Genomic DNA, 20761 nt, shown 5'->3' with positions numbered 1-20761 from the left:
GGTATTCATTGTAACGGGAATTTACTGTAATTCAAAAATGTAAAATTTTAAGAAAATAAATAACACGTACATGTGAATATACTGGGTAATTAATTTATTCAACAACATTCATTATTTCAGATATTAACGTTTTTGAAAAATATTTTTTTTATTTAATTTCTAATCGAAATAAAACAAAATGGTATCTAAAAAAAATTATAATTTTTAATATACTTTGTCTTTATTTTTAAAGTTTTTATTATTTTAATGAAACATTCATTTTTAATTTCATATTATGAAGTAGAGTATTTTTTTAATTATTTAGATACATAAAAATCGAAATTCGATTGTTTAGTTTATGGTTTATGAAATTATGAGATCATTACTTAAGTACCAAACGGCTAACGTCCTAACAAATACTCTCCAGATTAATTTATATTATCAAAAACAACCCCCTATGTTAAAGATTAAAAGAAAACTTCTGTACTAAAACGATAACTACTGAAATTAATTATTTTTAATAATAATTATCATTACAACGCATATAAATTTTTATATAATTTTATATATAATTATATTTTTATATTATAATTTTATACAATTTTTATTATTCATTCATGGTATCACGGAAATAAGTAAGGTCCGAAGTCGCAAAGTCGAGTACAAGGCGGCTATCAACATTTATAAAAGCCCACTTGACAATCAACACTGCGCTTAGTCATCCAGTAGCTCAACCAATAATATGTTTTTAACAATTTGTAAATGTTATATGTGTTCATTTTTTATAAGTAAAAATAAATTCAATTTACCGTAATTATCTTCACCGATTTATTCATTTACAACATAAATATACAGGATATACCTCTCATTATTTTGGTCAGTCAACTTCAACAGTATTTCAAGTCATACAAGATACAGTTTTCTGCCAGTGGGTTCTTCGAAAGGTAAGTAAAAACTTTACATAACAAACATTCCAATACATTAATTTATTTGGAAGGAAAAACCCTCGTACCTATCCCCCGTAACTTATTATATGAAGTGATGAGTTAGAAATACATAATAAATAATTAATATTTAGAGTATTTTCACATACAATGACTTTACTTCTTATTTTTAACTTATTACAAAGTATACTACCTAAACATATAGAATCATTGTATAAATAAACAATTTCTTAAAATAAATCAAAATATCATAACGTATAGTAAATGTGTATTAATATTATTATATTCGCAACAGTGTAAATCCTCACGAATAATGCTTTTGATTTATTATGAAATATTTAACACCATTATTTATCATTAGTCATTACAAAAAATAATTTCTTCGACATTTTTAACTTATTTTAACATGTCTTTGAAAAATAATTGTATTGTAATAACGTAAAAATAAAATAAATTAAACATATTTAAAAGGGTGGGCTAAATATAAAAGTTAATGCAAAATAAATGCAAGTTAAATAAGAATGAGCGTGTGTGTGTAATACATTTAATGTGAAGCAAATACAAGGGACACAAACCTTGAATAAATTCCAGAATCTGCGTAACTCTTCCCTACACTTATAATTTCTGGAGAATATAGTTACCTGTAGGATATGATTATATGAATATTGAATTATTTAAATTTATGCAATTACCTTCCTCCTGATCGTCGGAGGGCTCTCGAGGTCGTGATTCGAGAATATTATGATCAAATACACAGTAATAGTAAAATGTAGATAAGTAAGTTATATAAATTAATGCAGATAATATGTTGCTTATGCATCTTACCTTATTCCCACCTCTATTTGCTTTGTGCAGTTGTCATAAAGTTAAAAGGTATTAAACACTGGAATCCAAATAAAAAAACAACACTGATTTATTTTCGTTGAAATGAAAAAAGGCCCAATTTAAACGTATATATATATATAAAAAATTATGTATATGTATTTTTATATAGCTGATATGAGAAAAACATTATATATATATTAACATGACTTTTGTCAATAAGGTTAGTATGAAAATCTATATATACTTATTATTATATAAAATTGTAAGGGTTTTTCTACGACCGCGCTAACCGAGAAAACTACTGAACCGATTTGGCTGAAATTTTTTACTGTTATACCCGACACTCTGCTGAAGGTTTTAGTACCACCTTTGTCAATAAAAAAAAAAGTATAAAATTCATAAAAAATTAAAAACAATTGTACCTATATTATATACATATATTGTGCGACACGGTGGCCCGCGGGTTTACAGCTACCTGGAACCTGACCTTTTTGTTCGTCAAATTGTATTATGTTTGATATGAATAATAATGTTCCGAGAAGTTTATCGTACGTACTCCGACAACATGACGTATACCCAATATTCGTATTAATCTATACAAATATATAGTCAAACATTCAAGTACGTTGGCGTAGATTTTCGTACAGAGTGCTTTTCACATGGACAATTATACGTGGGATTTTCTCGAACTGGGGACCCGAATCATGATTTTAATTTTAACAGGAGATAAAACAAAAAACTTCATATACTCAGGAGTCTTATAAAATTCTTTATCAACCATAAATTACTCAGCATTTCTTTTTTATCTGTATTTATTTTTAGTAAAAATATATTTATCATTTATACCGCTAGAAAAATTTCAATCCGTTTTCATTAATCGTTTTTTATATTTACCTGCCGATCATATTAAACAATAATATTTGAATAAAAAATTCTACATATCATGGTCCGAAGGTAAAATAAACAACCAATCACGGGCGAAGTCGTGACGGGTCGACTAGTCATTTATAAATTCATATTATATTTTCATATTTTAAAACGTATATAGCCTGCTTTTAGGACTTAAATGCATAAATATTTAACAACATTTAACGAAATTCACATCTATAATTATAATTCATAACTAAGACATCATCTAATGTTGTTAAAAAACTTAATTTATTATTTCATTAAACAGGTTAACCTATTGGTTATTAAAGCACCTATTTTATTGGCTATTCTATAACTTAGTAAATACAAATTATTGATTTCGTATGATACAAACAAATATATATAGTACATAAAAAAAAACATAAGTGATTCAAGCACACCGGTCACCGATTATAGATGTATTTATAGTAAAAATAAACCTATCGATCAGCGAACACGAATATAATAAAATTCATAACGTGGCGATCGCTCACAAGCTAGGATACAGGTATAATAGTTGAACAGGATCTTACTTAAAATATTCCCATTCGTAAAAAATGCGGAACACAAATAATAATAAAGTTAAAAAATGATGAGTACCTAATATTTATCGAAAACAATCTATTGCGAAATCTAAGTCTTCGTAAAATGTGTCTAATAACACAATTCAAAAATAAATAACGTCGTATTTCCTCATAGAATCGTAAAAAATAAATACCAGTTTACGAGACCAGCTTGCCTATAGCCTCTCCCAATTTTACGAACTAATACTCGTCGTGGACTTTATCGCTGCTTAGAGGTAAACGGTCACTTTGTACTGTCCATTGTTTAAAATGTAGAACGCGGACACTTTGTACTAATTGTACTATTATATACATAAAGTATATATTATAATTATAAGTTTTATACATAAGTAGTAACTAATAATTATGTATAGTGTTGATTATTAAAATTGTTATTATTTTTATTTTTATTAGCTAATATTCTAAAAATTTGTAATAGTAAAAACTATTACTAAACTATTTTCATATTATACTACCTTTTGACTTATTTATATTGTACACATTTTTACATGTAGTTTTTTAAACATTTTTTCAATATTATATTTTTTTTTGACGTTTGACATTTATTTCAAATTTGACGTATTTCTATATTATCCTATTTTTATTTTTATTTTTTATTAGCTAATAATCTAAAAATCATTACATCTAAATACTATTTATATATTATACTACTTTTTGACATTTTTTTTGATTTTTTTGATATTTATATTGTACACATTTTTACATGTAGTTTGAATGATATTATTGATTATTTGTTTATTTAGATTATTATTATTATTATTATACAAATACAATCAATATTTTATAACAATTTTATTTTTATTTTTTCTATTTTAATAATTAACACTATACATAATTATTAGTTACTACTTATGTATAAAACTTATATTTATAATATATACTTATGTATATAATAGTACAAAGTGTCCGCGTTTCACACCTTTAATGCCTGTCCGTACAAAGTGACCTAGAACCCTGCTTAGTGCTTAGTCAAAACTCAAAAAGATTCAAAATATTTTAAATATATCTATTCTTTGTATACATAATTATTGAAAATTTCAAGTTTAAATGCGGTTTTGTATAACAATAAAAAAACAAAATCGATTGTTGTAAAGTGGTGTGCGTATTTTTTTTCTTTTTCCTGATTGTTTTGAAAAGTACCGCAATTTTTACTTTTGAAATAAATTTAATTTGTGTTACTGCTTACCAGACATTACTTTTAAATTTGAAAATTGAACTATTGAAGCATTTTTGTTTTATTTGTTCCTAAAAGAAACAGCATACATACGTTCGGAAACACACACACGTTACACATAGGTACACATAAGACACACATCACTGCATCATTATAAAACTAATATATTTTATCGCTTCGCTTAGAACATAAAATTATTCTCCAATCAAGATAAGATTATAAATTATTAATATAATAAACTATACAACAGCTAATAAAACATTAATGATTTCTGCTGGACTGTGGAAAACGAAAAAAGTGCCACGACAGTTTTCGAAAATAGTCATTATCGAGGCTGTGAATTTAATGCACTTAAAAACCAAGGCTGCAGCAAAAAAACATAAAAATGCATTAAATTCACAGCTTTGGTCATTATTATAATAAAAACAACAGCATTGCATATTTTAATTTCAGTTTCACTTTTCTGATATCGGAATATCTATCGCACTTGTTTTCATATGTCATGTTTTTCGCACACATATTGTCAACTAATTTTAATAATATTTTAATATTCGATTTTGAATATCATATAATATCTTATCGTTAATATTTTTATTGCGGATATCCGAAAAGTAGACATGCAATAAGATGTAGTATTAGTGTATGTTTCGAGGTTTAATCTGTCTTTGTTTTTAATTTATATTATACCTACCATATTACTTTATTATATTAGTATAATTTTTAATGCGTGTAACGTCATAAATGTAATAAATGAACGGTAATTTAAAAGCATTTGAAATACTTAATTCAAAATAACTGTTATGAAATATTCAAGTACATACCTATTATACAATTTTTCATTAATATTGAAGTATGATAAATCATAGACAATAATATTTTTAAATGTCTAATGCACTAACGTATCGGTTTTGTATTTTTTTTTAATGTTTTTATGGTTTTGTGTTAAGGGGCCGCACCATCATTTGTTTTCTCTGTCTATCTCCCACATAATATAGGAATAAAGATACTCCGTATTTCCATGATTACGACTCTCTGGTTCAGTTTAAGGCAAAAGCACCTATTAAATATTTTATAAAGAAGATAATTTCCTATGCATTGACTGGATAGATTTTTAATATTTACATTTTTTATAAATATAAGTATGTTTTAATTTAAAATAATTTCGATTATTTTTAACCATTAAATTCAATTTATTCAAAATTGTAAATATTAAAAATCTATCCGGTCAATGCACAGGAAATATTCTTCTTTATAAAATATATCATAGGTGCTTTTGCCCTAAACTAAACCAGAGTCGTAATCGTGGAAATACGCGCGGAGTATCTTTGTTCCTATATTATGTGGGAGTTAGACAGAGAAAACAGATGCTGGTGTAGCGGTCCCAAAATGCATTTTGTTTACAACCGGCCGGTTCATGGATTGTCCCCGTGGACCGTGCCCACTTCCAAAACCGCAGAGAGTTGCAATCGTCTCCGCTGCCCGTGTCGAGCGCGCATGCGCTCAACGGCCCTTTCCATATTCCTGACATTCCTGCAGAACAGACCGTTTCCATCCAGCACTGAGCGCTGCGACTAGTGTTTCGTTTTCACCAGTCAGTCGTTTTCGTGCCGCACTCTTTGACACGTGTACTTCATTTTTGTCCATCGCCGAAGTTTTCATCGTTAAAGGTATGTGGTATTCGTTGTATTTATATGTTTTAAGAGGATATCGGCGTAATATTATAGAGAACTCATTCGTATGATTTTCTGGTAATATTAGCGTAAATATTAGTTTATTATAAATATTATAAAGGATAATATTTTTGAAGGTTTGCCGTGATCCGTTAAATATTTTAATATTTTTGTACCCACTTAAAATGTTTTTTTAATTTAAATTTATTTGAGACAATATTTAAACAAATCTATGTATTAACCTTTCATAAATATTATTATTTTCCTTTGAATATTAATGCTCCAACATGGTATTGTATTACTTTTCTTTTAACCGCGGTACTTATTATTTTTCTGTCATACCGTAAAGGACATTTGCTAGAAAGCCATAAAATAATTTCATATTATAATATTTATTCAGTTATTATCTTGACGAAAATTAAATTCGGCTATTTACTCAGTATAATGTTATTGATTATTATTTCGAGGAGGTTGGACAGTTAAGTCGATTACTATGTATTTTTAAAATTCGAGGGTCTTGTAATTAAAAAGTGTTGTTCTAAGTGATCTTGTCCGTATTTCACGATTGCACATGTTCTGCAGGTAATTTCTAAGTCCCTATATCTAATTGATGCCAGTTTTGAATTTGGGGTTTTAGGCATTTTAACTAGGTATTTAAAAATTAATCGGTAAATTAAAAAATAATTTGTTTACAAAAAACACGTGCCCGTGGACCATACCCACCATGGATAAATATTTGCCATGGTACCCCCCACTTCCAAAACCGCAGAGAGTTGCAATCGTCACCGCTGCCCGTGTCGAGCGCGCATGCGGTCAACGGCCCTTTCCGTATTACGAATGCCTGACATTTCTGCAGAGCAGATCGTTTCCATCCAGCACTGAGCGCTGCGACTTGTGTTTCGTTTTCACCACTACTGATCAGTCGACGGTCGTCAGTTACTCGTCTCTTTTTTGTCCGTCGTTTGGTGTATGTGTCGCATATATATTTTAAAACAAACCGCTGTATGATTTTCCGCGTTTTATCGGTGCGATCATATTCTCTTAGTTTGAGTCTTTTCCTTTCCAACCTACGCCGTCGACACGACCATAGATGTAAGTAGTCTGCCCCGGCGCATCCCAAACGGCTCCCATCGAAAAAAAATTTACAAACAGGAAAATTTCAAAATTGCTAACGGTAATACCAGTATATTAATTTTAGCTGTTCTAAGTCTCTGGTATAAGTAAACGAATTTTATGAAATAAAAAACAGGAGCTCATTGCGCAATTAATCAACGAGTTTTCATTGAACAAAATAACACGCATTGAGTTTATAAAAAAATGTACCAATTTTTTCATATATTCACACGTTTTACATTTTTTTAACTTATTCTTAATTTAATTCAAAATAACGCAATAATATAATAAGCTTTTTTTATATAATTTTTATACATTTTTTTTATATTTTTTTAACTTCAAAATGTAATTCAAAAGAATACGTGCTTTTTTTATATAATTTTTATACATTTTTTTTATAATTTTACCAATACATTTTTAACCCCACCTCTTTTGAGGCAGTCCTAAGTCTGTATGAAGTGAGAAAGAATTTGTGTTGTATAAACCGGAGCCGTTTGGGTAATTACCTTTTTTTAAAACGGCAGCCGAATAGGCTACGTCCGTCTGTCCGCCTCGCGACTACCCCTCCCCCCTTCCATCAGCGAAATGAATACGGTCAAATTTCGAATCTTTGGCTAACTTAACGCGCATGTTTCTCAATACGATTTTGTCTTTTTCTAATAACCTTTTCTTTCGTTTTAGTATCTACACAATACCGCAGTTGGACGACAAAGACTTCACCATTAACTTTAGCAGCGACGTTACGAGGACTTACAGATAAGCGCAACAACAGCGCTACGTTCACCATGTCTTCTAAAGTATGTTTGTTTTTGAGGGGATCGTGTCGATTAGGAAACCGTTGCTGGAACTCTCACGATCTGGGAACCATCCGCTCCGACAGCCCTCTTCAGATTCAAGGTAAATGATCCATCATTCACGTACTATCCCTGTCCAACGACAACGCACTGTGTGTTACATGTTGTGCGCGTTCCTCTCGTAAAATTCGTCATGATAATTTTTATATAATATGTCACTTGCTTTTCGGTATAAATATTAATATATTTAAAGTTATAAGTTAAATTTATTTTTTTATATCTGCCCTATTTTTTACGACTAATTTCTAGATTTCGGACATTTTGTCCGAATTAAATACAACTGTATTTAATTAACTCTTTATTTTCACCTTATATAAATAATAAATATAAAACAATGCATGTGATTATGTGAAGTGATACCTACCTAATTAATAGATAGGTTGAATGTTTTAATATATCCATATTTTCTATGAAGTTGAAGTAAATTCAAATTAACTATAATTATTGAATATTTGAATGTAATAAATAATAATACATCATTTTAAATTTTTAAAATTAATACACCACCTTGTGCTCATACTCATACTCAGTCCTACTTATAATATAATATTATACCAACTTTAGTTTGAGATAAGTTTTGGAAGACTTGAAATTAGATTTTATTGGGATTCTTCTGGCTTGTGTACAAATATAAAAATATTATTAAATAACTTAGGTACTTAAAACATTATATATTTATATAAATATAAAAACAGTATACAAACATATTATTATATTGAAAAAAATTAATGAATTATTTTATAGTAAGATTAAAATAACATATTAACATAGTATAAAAATGCTTTCTTTTGCAAATATATAAAAAAATATTAAAAATAATAATAAATTTATTGTTTAGATCGGCAACACAATAATTTAATTGTTAAATATTATACATTATTAAATGTTATATCACCAAGACGATTTCTCCTTGATGTCAAAGCTTAACAGCGCCACTAAATAATCTTTCTACAGGGTTTTGTTGTACTTCAAAAATATTTTTTTAACTACAGCATAATTATTTAACATTTGTAGCTCTTTTTTTTTTAATTTAAATATTTTAATACTTTTACATTTATTTCTTCATATTTTATCACATACATTACTATAAAACTCTTTTCACTCATATCATCACTGTCATCTGCAGAGTCAGAATTTGTAGTAACTAAAGAAGACATCAAATTGCATTCATCGTTAAATATTTTTTACAAAGATCTTTACACTGAACAGGTACCCAATACATTTTGAATTTTGGATGACTGATTGATGCTATTATAAAACTTTTGCTTTTTGGTTTATTTAAACTATATAAAAAACTAAATTGTTATTTGAGACTAGACACAAGTGTGAGACTTAATGGTTTACAATATATTAACTGGTTGGACTTTATTAACAGTTTTCTTAAAACTAAAAGCGTGGGGGCAACATAACCCAAGAAGCTGTTCTTTTCACCCTGTAATTTATCCAAGGAAAAAGCCAAGGGTTTCATTACGTTGCAATATTCTTCGATGAATGCCTACTCACTAACTTTTAATGTAGGCAAATGTAATTTTTCAAATAAGTTAAAAGTTAAAAGCATTATCTGTGACAATATGTGTAATTTTTGATTGATCAATTTTGTAAGTTTTTGTAATGTCTATTATAACCTCAGTAATATTTTGATAGTTGTGGCTTCCTTTTATGCGTATACAACCAATGATATATGATTGGCGAAAATATGGTTCTTTGTCTATGAAGTGACAAGTCATTCCTACAAATAAATTATAATTAATTATAAAATAATCAATATTAATAGTGTACATAAGAAATAGTGTAAACCCATGTAACGTTGATTATTGGCACTCCATATATCGGCTGTTGCACAAATATAGTCATGTTTTGCAACTAAATTGGTTAGCATTGAAACGTATAGTTCATATTTTAAATCCAATTGTTTTGATAACTGTTTTCTGCTTGGAACTATATCATCATTTGATTCAGTAAGTCTTACAATTAACCTTTTAAGACTTTTTTTTTCACAAGTTCTTATTGGACGCATTTCATTTACAATATACTCAAACACTAAATCCTTCACCTAAAAATAATAAAATAACAACAATTAACACACCAAAAAAAATTAAAACTTAAATGGTTTACATATTGGAGATATTATGTAAAAAGAGCATAATCTTCATAATATGTTTTAGGAAATAGTACTATAAAAAAAAAAAAAAAATCTATTTTTCAAATACTGAGTAAAAATCAGAAAGTATATTAGTTAATAATATAAGTACTTGGAGCATAACTTTAGATAAAAATGAAATAATAAAAAAAAATTGTTTTTCTTATTAAAATAAAGGTAATTTTAAATGTATATAATAAATATAATAATAAAATTATATTCCAATAAATGAATAAGTGAATAAAAAAGATAATAGTAATTATATTGTTTGTTAAATAACTAAAAATAAAGGTTATTTGTTTATATATTATACGTGGAGGAATATAATTTATTATTGATATTTTTAACTTGAGTTATCAGTTGGTTACATATATAAAATTATACCTTATTTAATATTTTATAATTATTCCAGTACCTAATATATTATAAAACATAATATATACCAAAAAACAATTGATAGGCAGGGATATCAAAAATTTTACAAATATTTTACTAGTTCTATAATATAAATCTAATGTCTAAAGCACAGTATAAAATAAAAACTATAATTAGAAAATGTCTCATAGTGGTGTGTGTACTGTGTATTATATTATTTTAAATTTTAAAGAAGTCTATTTATAAACATAATTTTATTAGTTAATTTTTTTGTTTCTATTCATCATTCAACTAGTACAATAAAAACTATATCAAAATAATAAATAAAATATATATAATATTTTTTAAAGTATGTAATTAAAAAGACCAGTATAAATATTGATTTAATAATTATAATATGACATAGGAAAAAATATATTAAAATGTATCTTTAAAAACATATTAGGTAAATAGTAAAATTAGGTAACTAGTTAAGTAAGGATAACATAATATTATCACAGATTAGATAAAACTAAATTTTTTTGTTTGTAATCTGTATTCTATGATATAGTGCCTGCCTATTAAACTACCATGGCTGGGCAAGTTAACGATTTTTTTTAACTCGTTAAGTTAAATTATTTTAAAATAATAAAGTCGAGTTAAATTAAAAGTTACTCATATTTGTTTTTGTCAACTTGTTAAGTTAAACATTAACTTTAAAAGAAAAGTAACTTAACTTAGTTTTAAGTTAAAATTTTCTAATTTGCAAAATAAAAAATTCCTGACACATAATAATGTTTATTAGATAGTTTTTCTTTACACTCATGAAAATTACTGGGGAAATTTAAAATGATACATCAAAGTATTAACTGGCTATCATAAAACCTACTTTTTTAAAAACCTCATTCAAAATTTTGCATTATTCTTTGGACGAAAATTAACTTAATTTAGGTGTTTTTGAATAAAATTAAGTTGAAGTTAACATGTTAATCTTTAAAAAAAATAACTTATTAAGTTAAAAGTTAATTTGAAAAAAAGGAAAGAGTTAATTAACTATACGTTTTAACTTTTAATTCTTTAATGCTATCCAGCCTTGTAAACTACAATAAAAATAACCACAAATTGCTATTGGTTTGATACTGTTGATTATTTTATGACAAATAAATTAGAAAAAATCTGAATTAATAATTACCATATCTTTATTAATTTTTTTTTAACGAACATCAACAATTTTGGTTTGAATAAAATTTAAACTTTTCTTACTTCTGGCTATTTCAACTTTTGGAATTAATAATGGATGTTGAAGCTATAAACAAGTAATTTTTGGAACATTAATTAATAATTATATGTAGGTAATTGTTATAATTAATAGGTGGGAACTAGGTACCTAAATCATATAAAATATTATGATACATTTTGTTTTTAATATTTAGATATTCCTTGACTCCTTGTAAATTGCGATATATTACTATTTATTATTGTTACTAATAAGGAATTAACCACAATGTTTAGATTTAAAAGAAATTTGTTTAAAAAACTTACTTTAATATGATTTAACAAGTTGCTACTCAACTTAGTTAACGCACTTATGTTTTTATGACAGTTAACACAAGATGCTATTATTTTATCAGCATTGATCGACACCAGTTTGTAAAATTCAACAAATAAATATAATGATTGAATTAAGAAACGATCCATTGCAAAATATAAAATATTTCACCAATAAAATTAACAGTCATAGAAAAAATTATAAAAATTATGAAAACAGGAACACTGAACAAGTTGAGGACGAGTGTGCACTGCGTACGGTACGGGAAGCATGTCTCACGTCAGTTATTTATTTTGTTGTACAATATTATGCACCCATGGGCCATGTCCCATACTAATTCGTATAATCGGGATCTGGTAATAACAATTATTTATAGCATATGATTAGTGATTGCATGATCAACAAACATAATTTATGAATAAATATAGAATTTATGGAAATCGGTAGGGAACGATCAATTTTTGTAGATATACAGCGTATTATAAGATATTATAATATTGTTATTTTCTTACCGACAATTATTTCTGTATTTTAGTATTTATAAACTATCCGCAATCGCCGATCGGTACCACCACGCAGCAGCTTTGATCGGCCTGCGACAAATAACCAAGTTCTATCGGCATTCGTAATACGAGTTTGAGATTTATTGACCGTATTATAAAATTATAAATAATTTCCACCCCCATGTATATATATAATAAATATATTACTGCGAATGTCCGCAATTGGTGAATGCTGGCAGTCGCCGGTTAATGTCGTCATACACCAAAGTCGTTGGTGAATGACGAATGTTGGCATATTGATTAAATTTGTACTGTTTGTAAACATTTACTAGCAAATGTCGACATTTGTATAACGATATTGATGAATGTTGTTAATACCAATATCATATTTTAATCTGATCTTATCTAATATTTTAGTACCTACCAGTGCCGCAACTACACCAATTTGGGCCCGTGTGCAAATAAAATTAATGCCCCCCCCCCTGTCTTGAAAATTAATTTTTCCAAATTTGAAAACATACTTTGGAATTTTGAATTTTTACTCATACAAATATAAACAAAAATAAGGTTAACATAAGGAAAACACATACAGGTATGTATTTACAAATAAATAAATGTAATAATTTGTAACCTTTTTTTATTAATTTTAAATATAAATAATTATCAAGTAACAATTTAATTGAACACACTATACATAAGCATTAACAGCCAATTAAAAAATTGAAAAAAAAAATACATTACTCACTTTAAAAAATTCTTTTTTCTTGCCTTTTTGTTGGCAAAATTGTCAATTATATTTTCTATGTTAATATCATTTGTTTGTTGTCTTTCAATATTAAGCAAAGCTATACTTGAAAGTCTCTCTTGACCGATGGAGTTTCGTAAGTAATTTTTGATAAGTTTAAGCTTTGAAAAGGATCTCTCAACTCATACTATATAGGCCGGTCAAAATATGCGTTCCTTCGCATGACGCGCTTTAATCAATTGCAACCAAACTATTTTTAATTTCGGTTATACGGGCCGCAAAAGAAACGTTAATATACGATAACGTGTTGTACAAGACAAAATCGATCTATTGTTCAATAATTATTAATTATTGTTATATTATTATAACAAAATCTTTTTATTTTTTTCTTTCTACATACTTTTCAATTTTTATCATTGGGCCCCCCATTATAGGTTGGGGCCCTGGGCCCGTGTGTTTGACACACGCAACACACCCGGTTATTGCGGCACTGGTACCTACGATGTAATAGTAAAACAAAGCGCACCAGTGCACCACTAACAAGTGTGGTTGTAGAAATGTTGGCATTTTATGCAATTCAAAATGTCATGATAGTTTGTCATGTTGAAATAAATAGTACAATTTTCGCTGTTTTTTTAAAATAATAATTTTTGTATGGAAAAATAATCATAATTTGAATTATTAATACAGATATAAAATTGTTCAATAATAATATTAATAAAAGTAATTGTTAATATTTATAACTAAGCATATCATTTCTATTTTATATTATGGTCTATAATAGTACTATACTATAATATTGTGTGCGAATACATAATCTATGTTAACATTAACCAAAACCGTGTTGTGTATGTTAACATTGACCAAAATCCTAATGTAAATGTCAACATCCACAAGTACATGTCTATATTATTTTAATTTTTCAACATTCATTAATTTAGTAGGTGTATGTCGACACTCGACATTCGCTAGGTGATTGTCAGCACTAACCAATTGCGGACATTCACAGTAACATATACGTAATAAATTGTCATTAATTTTCATAATTAATAATAAATGCTATGTAAAACTATTTTAGAACCAAATTTAGTAATACAAATTAAATTTCTTATTTACCTAGTTGTTTATTTTATATTGAAAATGATAATATTGTAGATTAGTTATTAATTATTACTTATTAGTTATTAGTAATTAGTTACGAACTTAGTGAATTATCTAGATAATTTATCTAGATGGCTCTAAATTTTATCTAGATGAAATTTAGATGTCAATTTTATTTCTTATCTAGATAAGATAAAGATTTTAAGTTTTTATCTAGATAAATTTAGTTATGGCACAACACTGGTCGTCAGTCAATTTTTAGTGGGTCACGAAAAATTTTTTGAATTATGATGTCAATGCTGTTATTAACCATAACAGAAAACAAGCACACATTTTGCATACACCTTTATTTATAATGAGGCTCATTAAAGTACATTTATAAAAATTAATTGATTATAAACCTATAAAATACTAAATATATAATACAAATTTATACATATTTATATAATACAAGTTTTGTTTTTTATAACTACTTTTTTGAAAAGTGAAACAATGTGGGTCGCGAAAGATTTTTCGGGGTAAATTTGGGCCACGGTACTAAAAAGATTGAGAACCACTGCTACTATCGTATGTATTCAAGTATATATTTAAAAATTACTATAAAATTGAATCAGTAAACTAAAGGTTACCTAATTAATCAAAAATATAACCAAATTAATTAATTCCAAATTACAGTCATTAAATTCCGCCACAAGGATTCTTATAATATTGTATCTAGTATATTTCAATTTTAAAATAATAGAAACTCATCTGAAAATAAGCTAATTTTAGGAAGTTTGAAAAATATTTGAACCTTATTCATACATTCGTAACTTCTATAATAGGTAGTATACAGTTCTATAGTGTTCTATATTTATTTTTATAGCGGAAAATTCTAATGATGATGAAATCAGTTTTCCTATGGCGGCAAGGAGAGAAACTACTCCAATAACAGCTTCACCAAGTAGTAGTGCATCTAGACCTAGACAAATAAATCAAGTTCTTCCCATTACAGAAAAAAAGTATAATATATTTTTTTATTTATCTATTTTTGTTTTAGCTAATAAATTATATTAATTTAAGGTCACCGGAAACTAATAAAACAGCAACTCAAGATAAGTGGATCTTACAAAGTAATTATATTTTTTTTCCTACATAAACACGTTATTAAATCATTTTTGAAAAATTGCTTTCAGATAATTATACTTTGGAGACGATAGAAGGTACTCCTGATAGTTTGTTAGTAGAAACAACAAAAAAATTAAAAGAAGCTGAAAATGCAGTTATATCACTTCGTCAACAGCTGCGTATTAATGACAATAATCTCTCTTGGATACGTGATCAATGGGAACAATACATGGAAAATGATTTAAATTGTAATATATGTTACGAAACGTTCATCGAGGTAATATCGCTAAATAAAATAGTCAAAAATTATTTTTATTACTTATAGTCTTAAACTTTTTTAATTAACATATTTAAATCACTTATTTTTAAATTTGTTATTATTTATTTAAGTGATTGTTATCAATATCGGCGAGAGGGTAGGGAGCTCCTAATCTGTTAATTTTTGGTATATGGCGAATTGAACTATTATCAATTTGTAAATTTTAAGGTAAGAGTATTATTCAGAGCCCTAATAAGCTATTTACATTTTATAAATATAAAAATCGTATGTGGCTGGATAATATTAATACCTTTAAATTTAATAATATTTCACCGTAATATTACAAATAATAGTCAAATCTATACATGTAATTTTATAAAATTCATTAAAATATTGTCATTATATATAAATTAGGCATTTTTATTTGTCTATCAATTGCAATTGTTATTCATTATTAATAGAAAAATAAATTTTTTTTACAGCCAACTGTACTAAATTGCTCTCATACATTTTGTCTTGAATGCATAGAGTCATGGACTCGAGAAGCTAATCACTGCCCAATATGTCGAGTTATCGTTAAAGATAAATCACACTGTCTAACTTTAGATACCTATTTGGACAGTATGTATGAATATTTACCATCCGAAATAAAAACGAGGCGGGAAACTTTAAAAGTTGAACGTAATAATAATAAAGGTAATAAATTGTATTTTTAATATAGTATATTATTAAGTAATATTTGTTGATGATATCAAAATAATTAATATTTATAGTGGAGGTTAATAGAAACCCAAGAAATAATGCAAGAATAAACCATAGATACCAATCCACGCGCCGAGCATTAGATGCAGAATTATGGGGTGAACTAGATCAAAATGCTGCTGAAAGGGGTGTTGCTCTGGAAGAAGCATTATTTGAATTAGATCCAATACGTTTAGGCAATTGGTAGACATAGAAATAATGGATGGCTTGCTAACCACTTGGACAGGTATTACCATGTACTATTTTAAAATAATTAGATTAACTAGCTATGCTTGGCTTTTGAATAAGTAGTTATTTTGGTATATCTAGTTATGTACAAATTACTAAGGTGATTAACATTTTTTTTAATAATTTACTAGAAAGAATTTTAATGGTATTATTATAATCTTGGTAGTCAAGTCTGACAGATACTACTCATTTGAAAGGTGGATAATTTTGAAATTTGCACAAATGGAGTAAAATTTCTAATTTTTTACCACAAATTTCACATTGCTTTTATACATTTTATATGCATGTATTATGTTTGTTTGGGACATTTATCCATTGTGATAAAAAATAACTATTTCTTCTATCAATATTTATTCATTTTTGAATGTAATAACTATAGGGACTGGATTTTAATGTCTTAAGTGTCAACAATTAATGCAGACATAAATATAATTTAATAAAAATTAATAATTGATATTAGTTTATAATTATTAAGATAATCAAGACACGTCCTTTGTAAACTCAGTTGATGATGACAATATAAAAGATAATTTGACCGGAGGGTGAAAAGAACAAGTTATAATGTTGAAAACTATCAGTTTTTCTTTATCCCATGTTTCTTGGAAAATAAAAGATACGCATAGGTTAGGTGCATTATGTCGTTAATTTTATTTATTATCAAAAATATGAATTTGAACACTTTTAAAGGATATTTTTTTACTATTTAATCACATTCACATTCAATTGTGAATACTAAGTGAATATAACAGATATTTTATTATGTTTATAATTTTTTAATTGTTTAACATAACAAACATATTTTACTTTAGATATCATTATACACGAAAAACGATTCTAAACGGAGTTGATTTATTAGTCTAGGTCTAGGATAATCAGTAGGGTATATTATATTTTTACCTTTATTTAAATTGTAGTAGGTATATCGTTATTTCACGGGATTTCGTAAAAAATTAAATTTCATACGCTCATAAATTTTTTTCTTTATCGACGCTAGAATTTTTCTTTAAAGTTACTAGAAGGAAAACTTATGGATAACCTAGTATTGGATTTTTGAACCTTAAGTATAAATCATAAAAATTTTACTAATTTTCGTCTTCAAAGTTCCTTTCAAATTTTCGCGATGTTGATATATTTTGTAAACATTTGAACTTTAAATGCTTATAAACAAAAATTGTGACTAACGATTTTTGATTTTATTTTATTACGAAAAGTACAACTTATAATAAACCTTGTATTAAATTATAAAGATATTTTGGATTGCCAAATTTTTTTTATAGGCATTTAAAAAAAAAAAACTTAGAAAAATTGATAATTTCAATTGTCTATAAATAATAGCTTAAAAAAAGTCAAAATATTTTGAAAATTTTATCGTAAATAGATAACGCTAATATAAACATTTGGTGAAAATTTCAAGTATTTACAATGATTTGTTTTTTTTTTAAATAAAATAAATAAATATGATAATGTAAAGCCTTAGGGTAGGCTATCTCGAAAAAATGTTACAGGTGCTTACTTATATAATAACTAGTACCCCCCTCTCTCTCTTGTATTTCAGTAACCCTAAAAATTTACTCATTTCAAACAAAATGCGTGTATTTACCATTATAGTATTATATAAAAAATATACTATATATATATTATATTATAATATAACTGATTAACTATGTATGTATTACCGCAATACATAACACAATTACACTTACACAATACCATATGGTCATGGCATTGTGATTTTAAAGTACAGTGCTCTGTACTTCAAAATATCAGATTGTTAAAAAATAAGAGTGTTTTGTGTAGATACTGGGGTCTGGATGCCCAGACCCAACAGCTACAACACACCCACCCTAATTATGAAGGACTGCTTGAGAGCCTTTTTAGACACATGATTATCGCCATTGCAGAGCCTTGTTTGTAGTGCCTAGTAGCTTATTTATTATTTAAGCAAACTGAAATATGTTTTTTTTCAGTATATTTTATTTAATAACAATTCGTGTGTTTTTTTCAGTTCTCAGTACTTATTTTGCCCTAATTGTGACCGTGCAGGGCACACAATTTTCAACTGCTCAATTCCTAATACGCTTTTTTGATGGGACTATTTATTTATATATTTTTAATATATATAGGTGTATATTATATTTTAAATAAAAATATAATACTTGTAATGTAATTGTTTTGATTATTAGTAGTAGTTCATATCATTATCGAGGTAAACTTGTTTCTTTCATTTGTTCTCAACTTATTTTAATTAATTGTTAAACTAAGATAATCGATTTATAAAATGTATGTAAATTTTTTTTTCATTCATATAATTCAGGTATTTATAATAATATAATATCAAAAAAATTGAAATGTATTTCATAAACATTAGTATTACTACGCTATTTTTTTTCCATTTATTAGTTATTAGTTTGCTTACTTTTAAATATTTAAATACTGGCTCGCATTATTTTTTGTCTAGTACCTATACTTTTTTTTTTAGTTATTATCATTATTATAAATCATGGATTAATAATCTTATTATGTAAGGTAATTATATTATTGAAATTAATTTGTAAAATTATTTTGTTTATTTTCTAATTATGATACTTAATAGATTTGTACACCTATTCATACTTAAAAAAAAAACTGTTATGTTAAAAAAATATTAAACTGTTATATTATTTTATACAACACGACACTTGTATCAACAAGCACAATTAGCTTTCAACGGTGAAGACTTATTGTAGGTTTGAACTTTGATCAATATAGTAACATTTAATACGCTACATTTTTTGTTCGTATTTTTAGAGATACACAATAAAAACCGATTTTAAAACTAGGTACACATCATTATTCATTACATAAACATAATGACATTAAAGCATAGGTTTTTTGTAATGAAATAATAGATAACATTCTAGAAGACTTAACTCTTTGATTACTGCATTAAAATATTTAAAATATAACTACTTCATAGCGCACAATAATTTTATAAGCATTTTAAATTAATCATAAAACCGTAAGCCAATATTACAGAATGATTGGTTGGTAACAATTATAGCATTTTAATGAATTTAAATGATGAAAATAAGATAAGATTACCATAATTAACTGGTTATCATATTAACTATACAAATTGAATACATTTTAATAAAATCTTTAATTTATTGTATATAGATAAAGCATTGTAATTTAATAATCTGCTCTGTATATTAATATGCATTTCAACATTTGTAACATATTTGGTGTTTAAAAAAAACGGAAAAGAAAAATAGAGGCAAATTGATGAGGCAATATTTCCAGTATTTCCACCATAATTTATAAGTGTTATCCGGATAATTAAACATGAATCGTAAACATATATAGTGTCTACATGTAATGTAAAATATATAACAATCATTCAATCATTATTATGGATTGTAGTTTAGTAGACAAGAATATTATTGCAACAGACATTAAAATATTAAGTTAAGAGAATAAAACGTTACGGTCAAGATTTTTGTTCATAATATTTGCTAGGAAAATGTTACGACTGAAGACCAATTAATTAATAAAATAATTTTACATCACAGAAAATTAGTATAACTTTATGGCAATTGACTAATATTCAAGGAAACCAAAATATAGCATTAAATGTTACATATAATATTACTGAGAGACATTTGATATTACAATCTTATATTATTACTAATTATATTGTTATGATATATTTACAGATACAAATATGATAAATTTATTTATTACAAGTGATTTTATATTAAAATTATATATGTACACATTATGTTTGTGTATTATCACCTGTATAATATTTAAAATTAAGGATTTTTACAATAAAATAGGTATTATAAATATGTTTAGGCACAATCAGGCAATTTCCATCTCTTGCACAGTTGCACTGGAAAAACTAAAACATATTGTATTATTGTCCTATCCATTTACTTAAATATTTACAAATATTATAAAATATTCGTTCCGTTTAGAA

General features: G+C 26.4%; 2 protein-coding genes and 1 long non-coding RNA gene across 32 annotated transcripts in view; 2 read left to right on the top strand and 1 right to left on the bottom strand.

Moving 5' to 3' along the window:
• Positions 1-20761, top strand: part of LOC132927130 (uncharacterized) — a 126048-nt gene that overhangs the window by 92427 nt on the left and 12860 nt on the right. The gene's annotated exons all lie outside the window — the stretch shown is intronic.
• Positions 6031-19019, top strand: LOC132926745 (E3 ubiquitin-protein ligase RNF8-like). Its single transcript, XM_060991135.1, has 8 exons — positions 6031-6082; positions 7880-8095; positions 15310-15445; positions 15507-15556; positions 15620-15828; positions 16293-16506; positions 16584-16798; positions 18806-19019. Exons 2-7 carry the CDS (start codon positions 7984-7986, stop codon positions 16757-16759), a joined length of 897 nt encoding a protein of 298 aa, XP_060847118.1. The 5' UTR covers positions 6031-6082; positions 7880-7983; the 3' UTR covers positions 16760-16798; positions 18806-19019.
• LOC132924270 (uncharacterized) lies at positions 9001-10069 on the bottom strand. The gene is made up of 3 exons (XM_060988472.1): positions 9850-10069; positions 9761-9781; positions 9001-9059 (listed from the first exon to the last, which is right to left on the bottom strand). Exons 1-3 carry the CDS (start codon positions 10067-10069, stop codon positions 9001-9003), a joined length of 300 nt encoding a protein of 99 aa, XP_060844455.1.

The sequence above is a fragment of the Rhopalosiphum padi genome, chromosome 3 (assembly GCF_020882245.1).
Source record: "Rhopalosiphum padi isolate XX-2018 chromosome 3, ASM2088224v1, whole genome shotgun sequence".
In the NCBI taxonomy this organism is placed as follows: domain Eukaryota; kingdom Metazoa; phylum Arthropoda; class Insecta; order Hemiptera; family Aphididae; genus Rhopalosiphum; species Rhopalosiphum padi.
This window is presented reverse-complemented; position numbering and strand designations above follow the sequence as displayed.

Excerpts from the sequence above, each read along its gene's own strand:
- LOC132924270 (XM_060988472.1), bottom strand. The coding sequence starts at position 10,069 with ATGCGTCCAATAAGAACTTGTGAAAAAAAAAGTCTTAAAAGGTTAATT. Across the intron at positions 9,782-9,849 it reads CAATAATCAACGTTACATGG|GAATGACTTGTCACTTCATA; the intron begins GTTTACACTATT and ends ATTTATTTGTAG. Across the intron at positions 9,060-9,760 it reads AATGACTTGTCACTTCATAG|TGTTAAATAATTATGCTGTA; the intron begins ACAAAGAACCAT and ends AAGAGCTACAAA.
- LOC132926745 (XM_060991135.1), top strand. The coding sequence starts at position 7,984 with ATGTCTTCTAAAGTATGTTTGTTTTTGAGGGGATCGTGTCGATTAGGA. Across the intron at positions 8,096-15,309 it reads CAGCCCTCTTCAGATTCAAG|CGGAAAATTCTAATGATGAT; the intron begins GTAAATGATCCA and ends TTATTTTTATAG. Across the intron at positions 15,446-15,506 it reads CTTCCCATTACAGAAAAAAA|GTCACCGGAAACTAATAAAA; the intron begins GTATAATATATT and ends TATTAATTTAAG.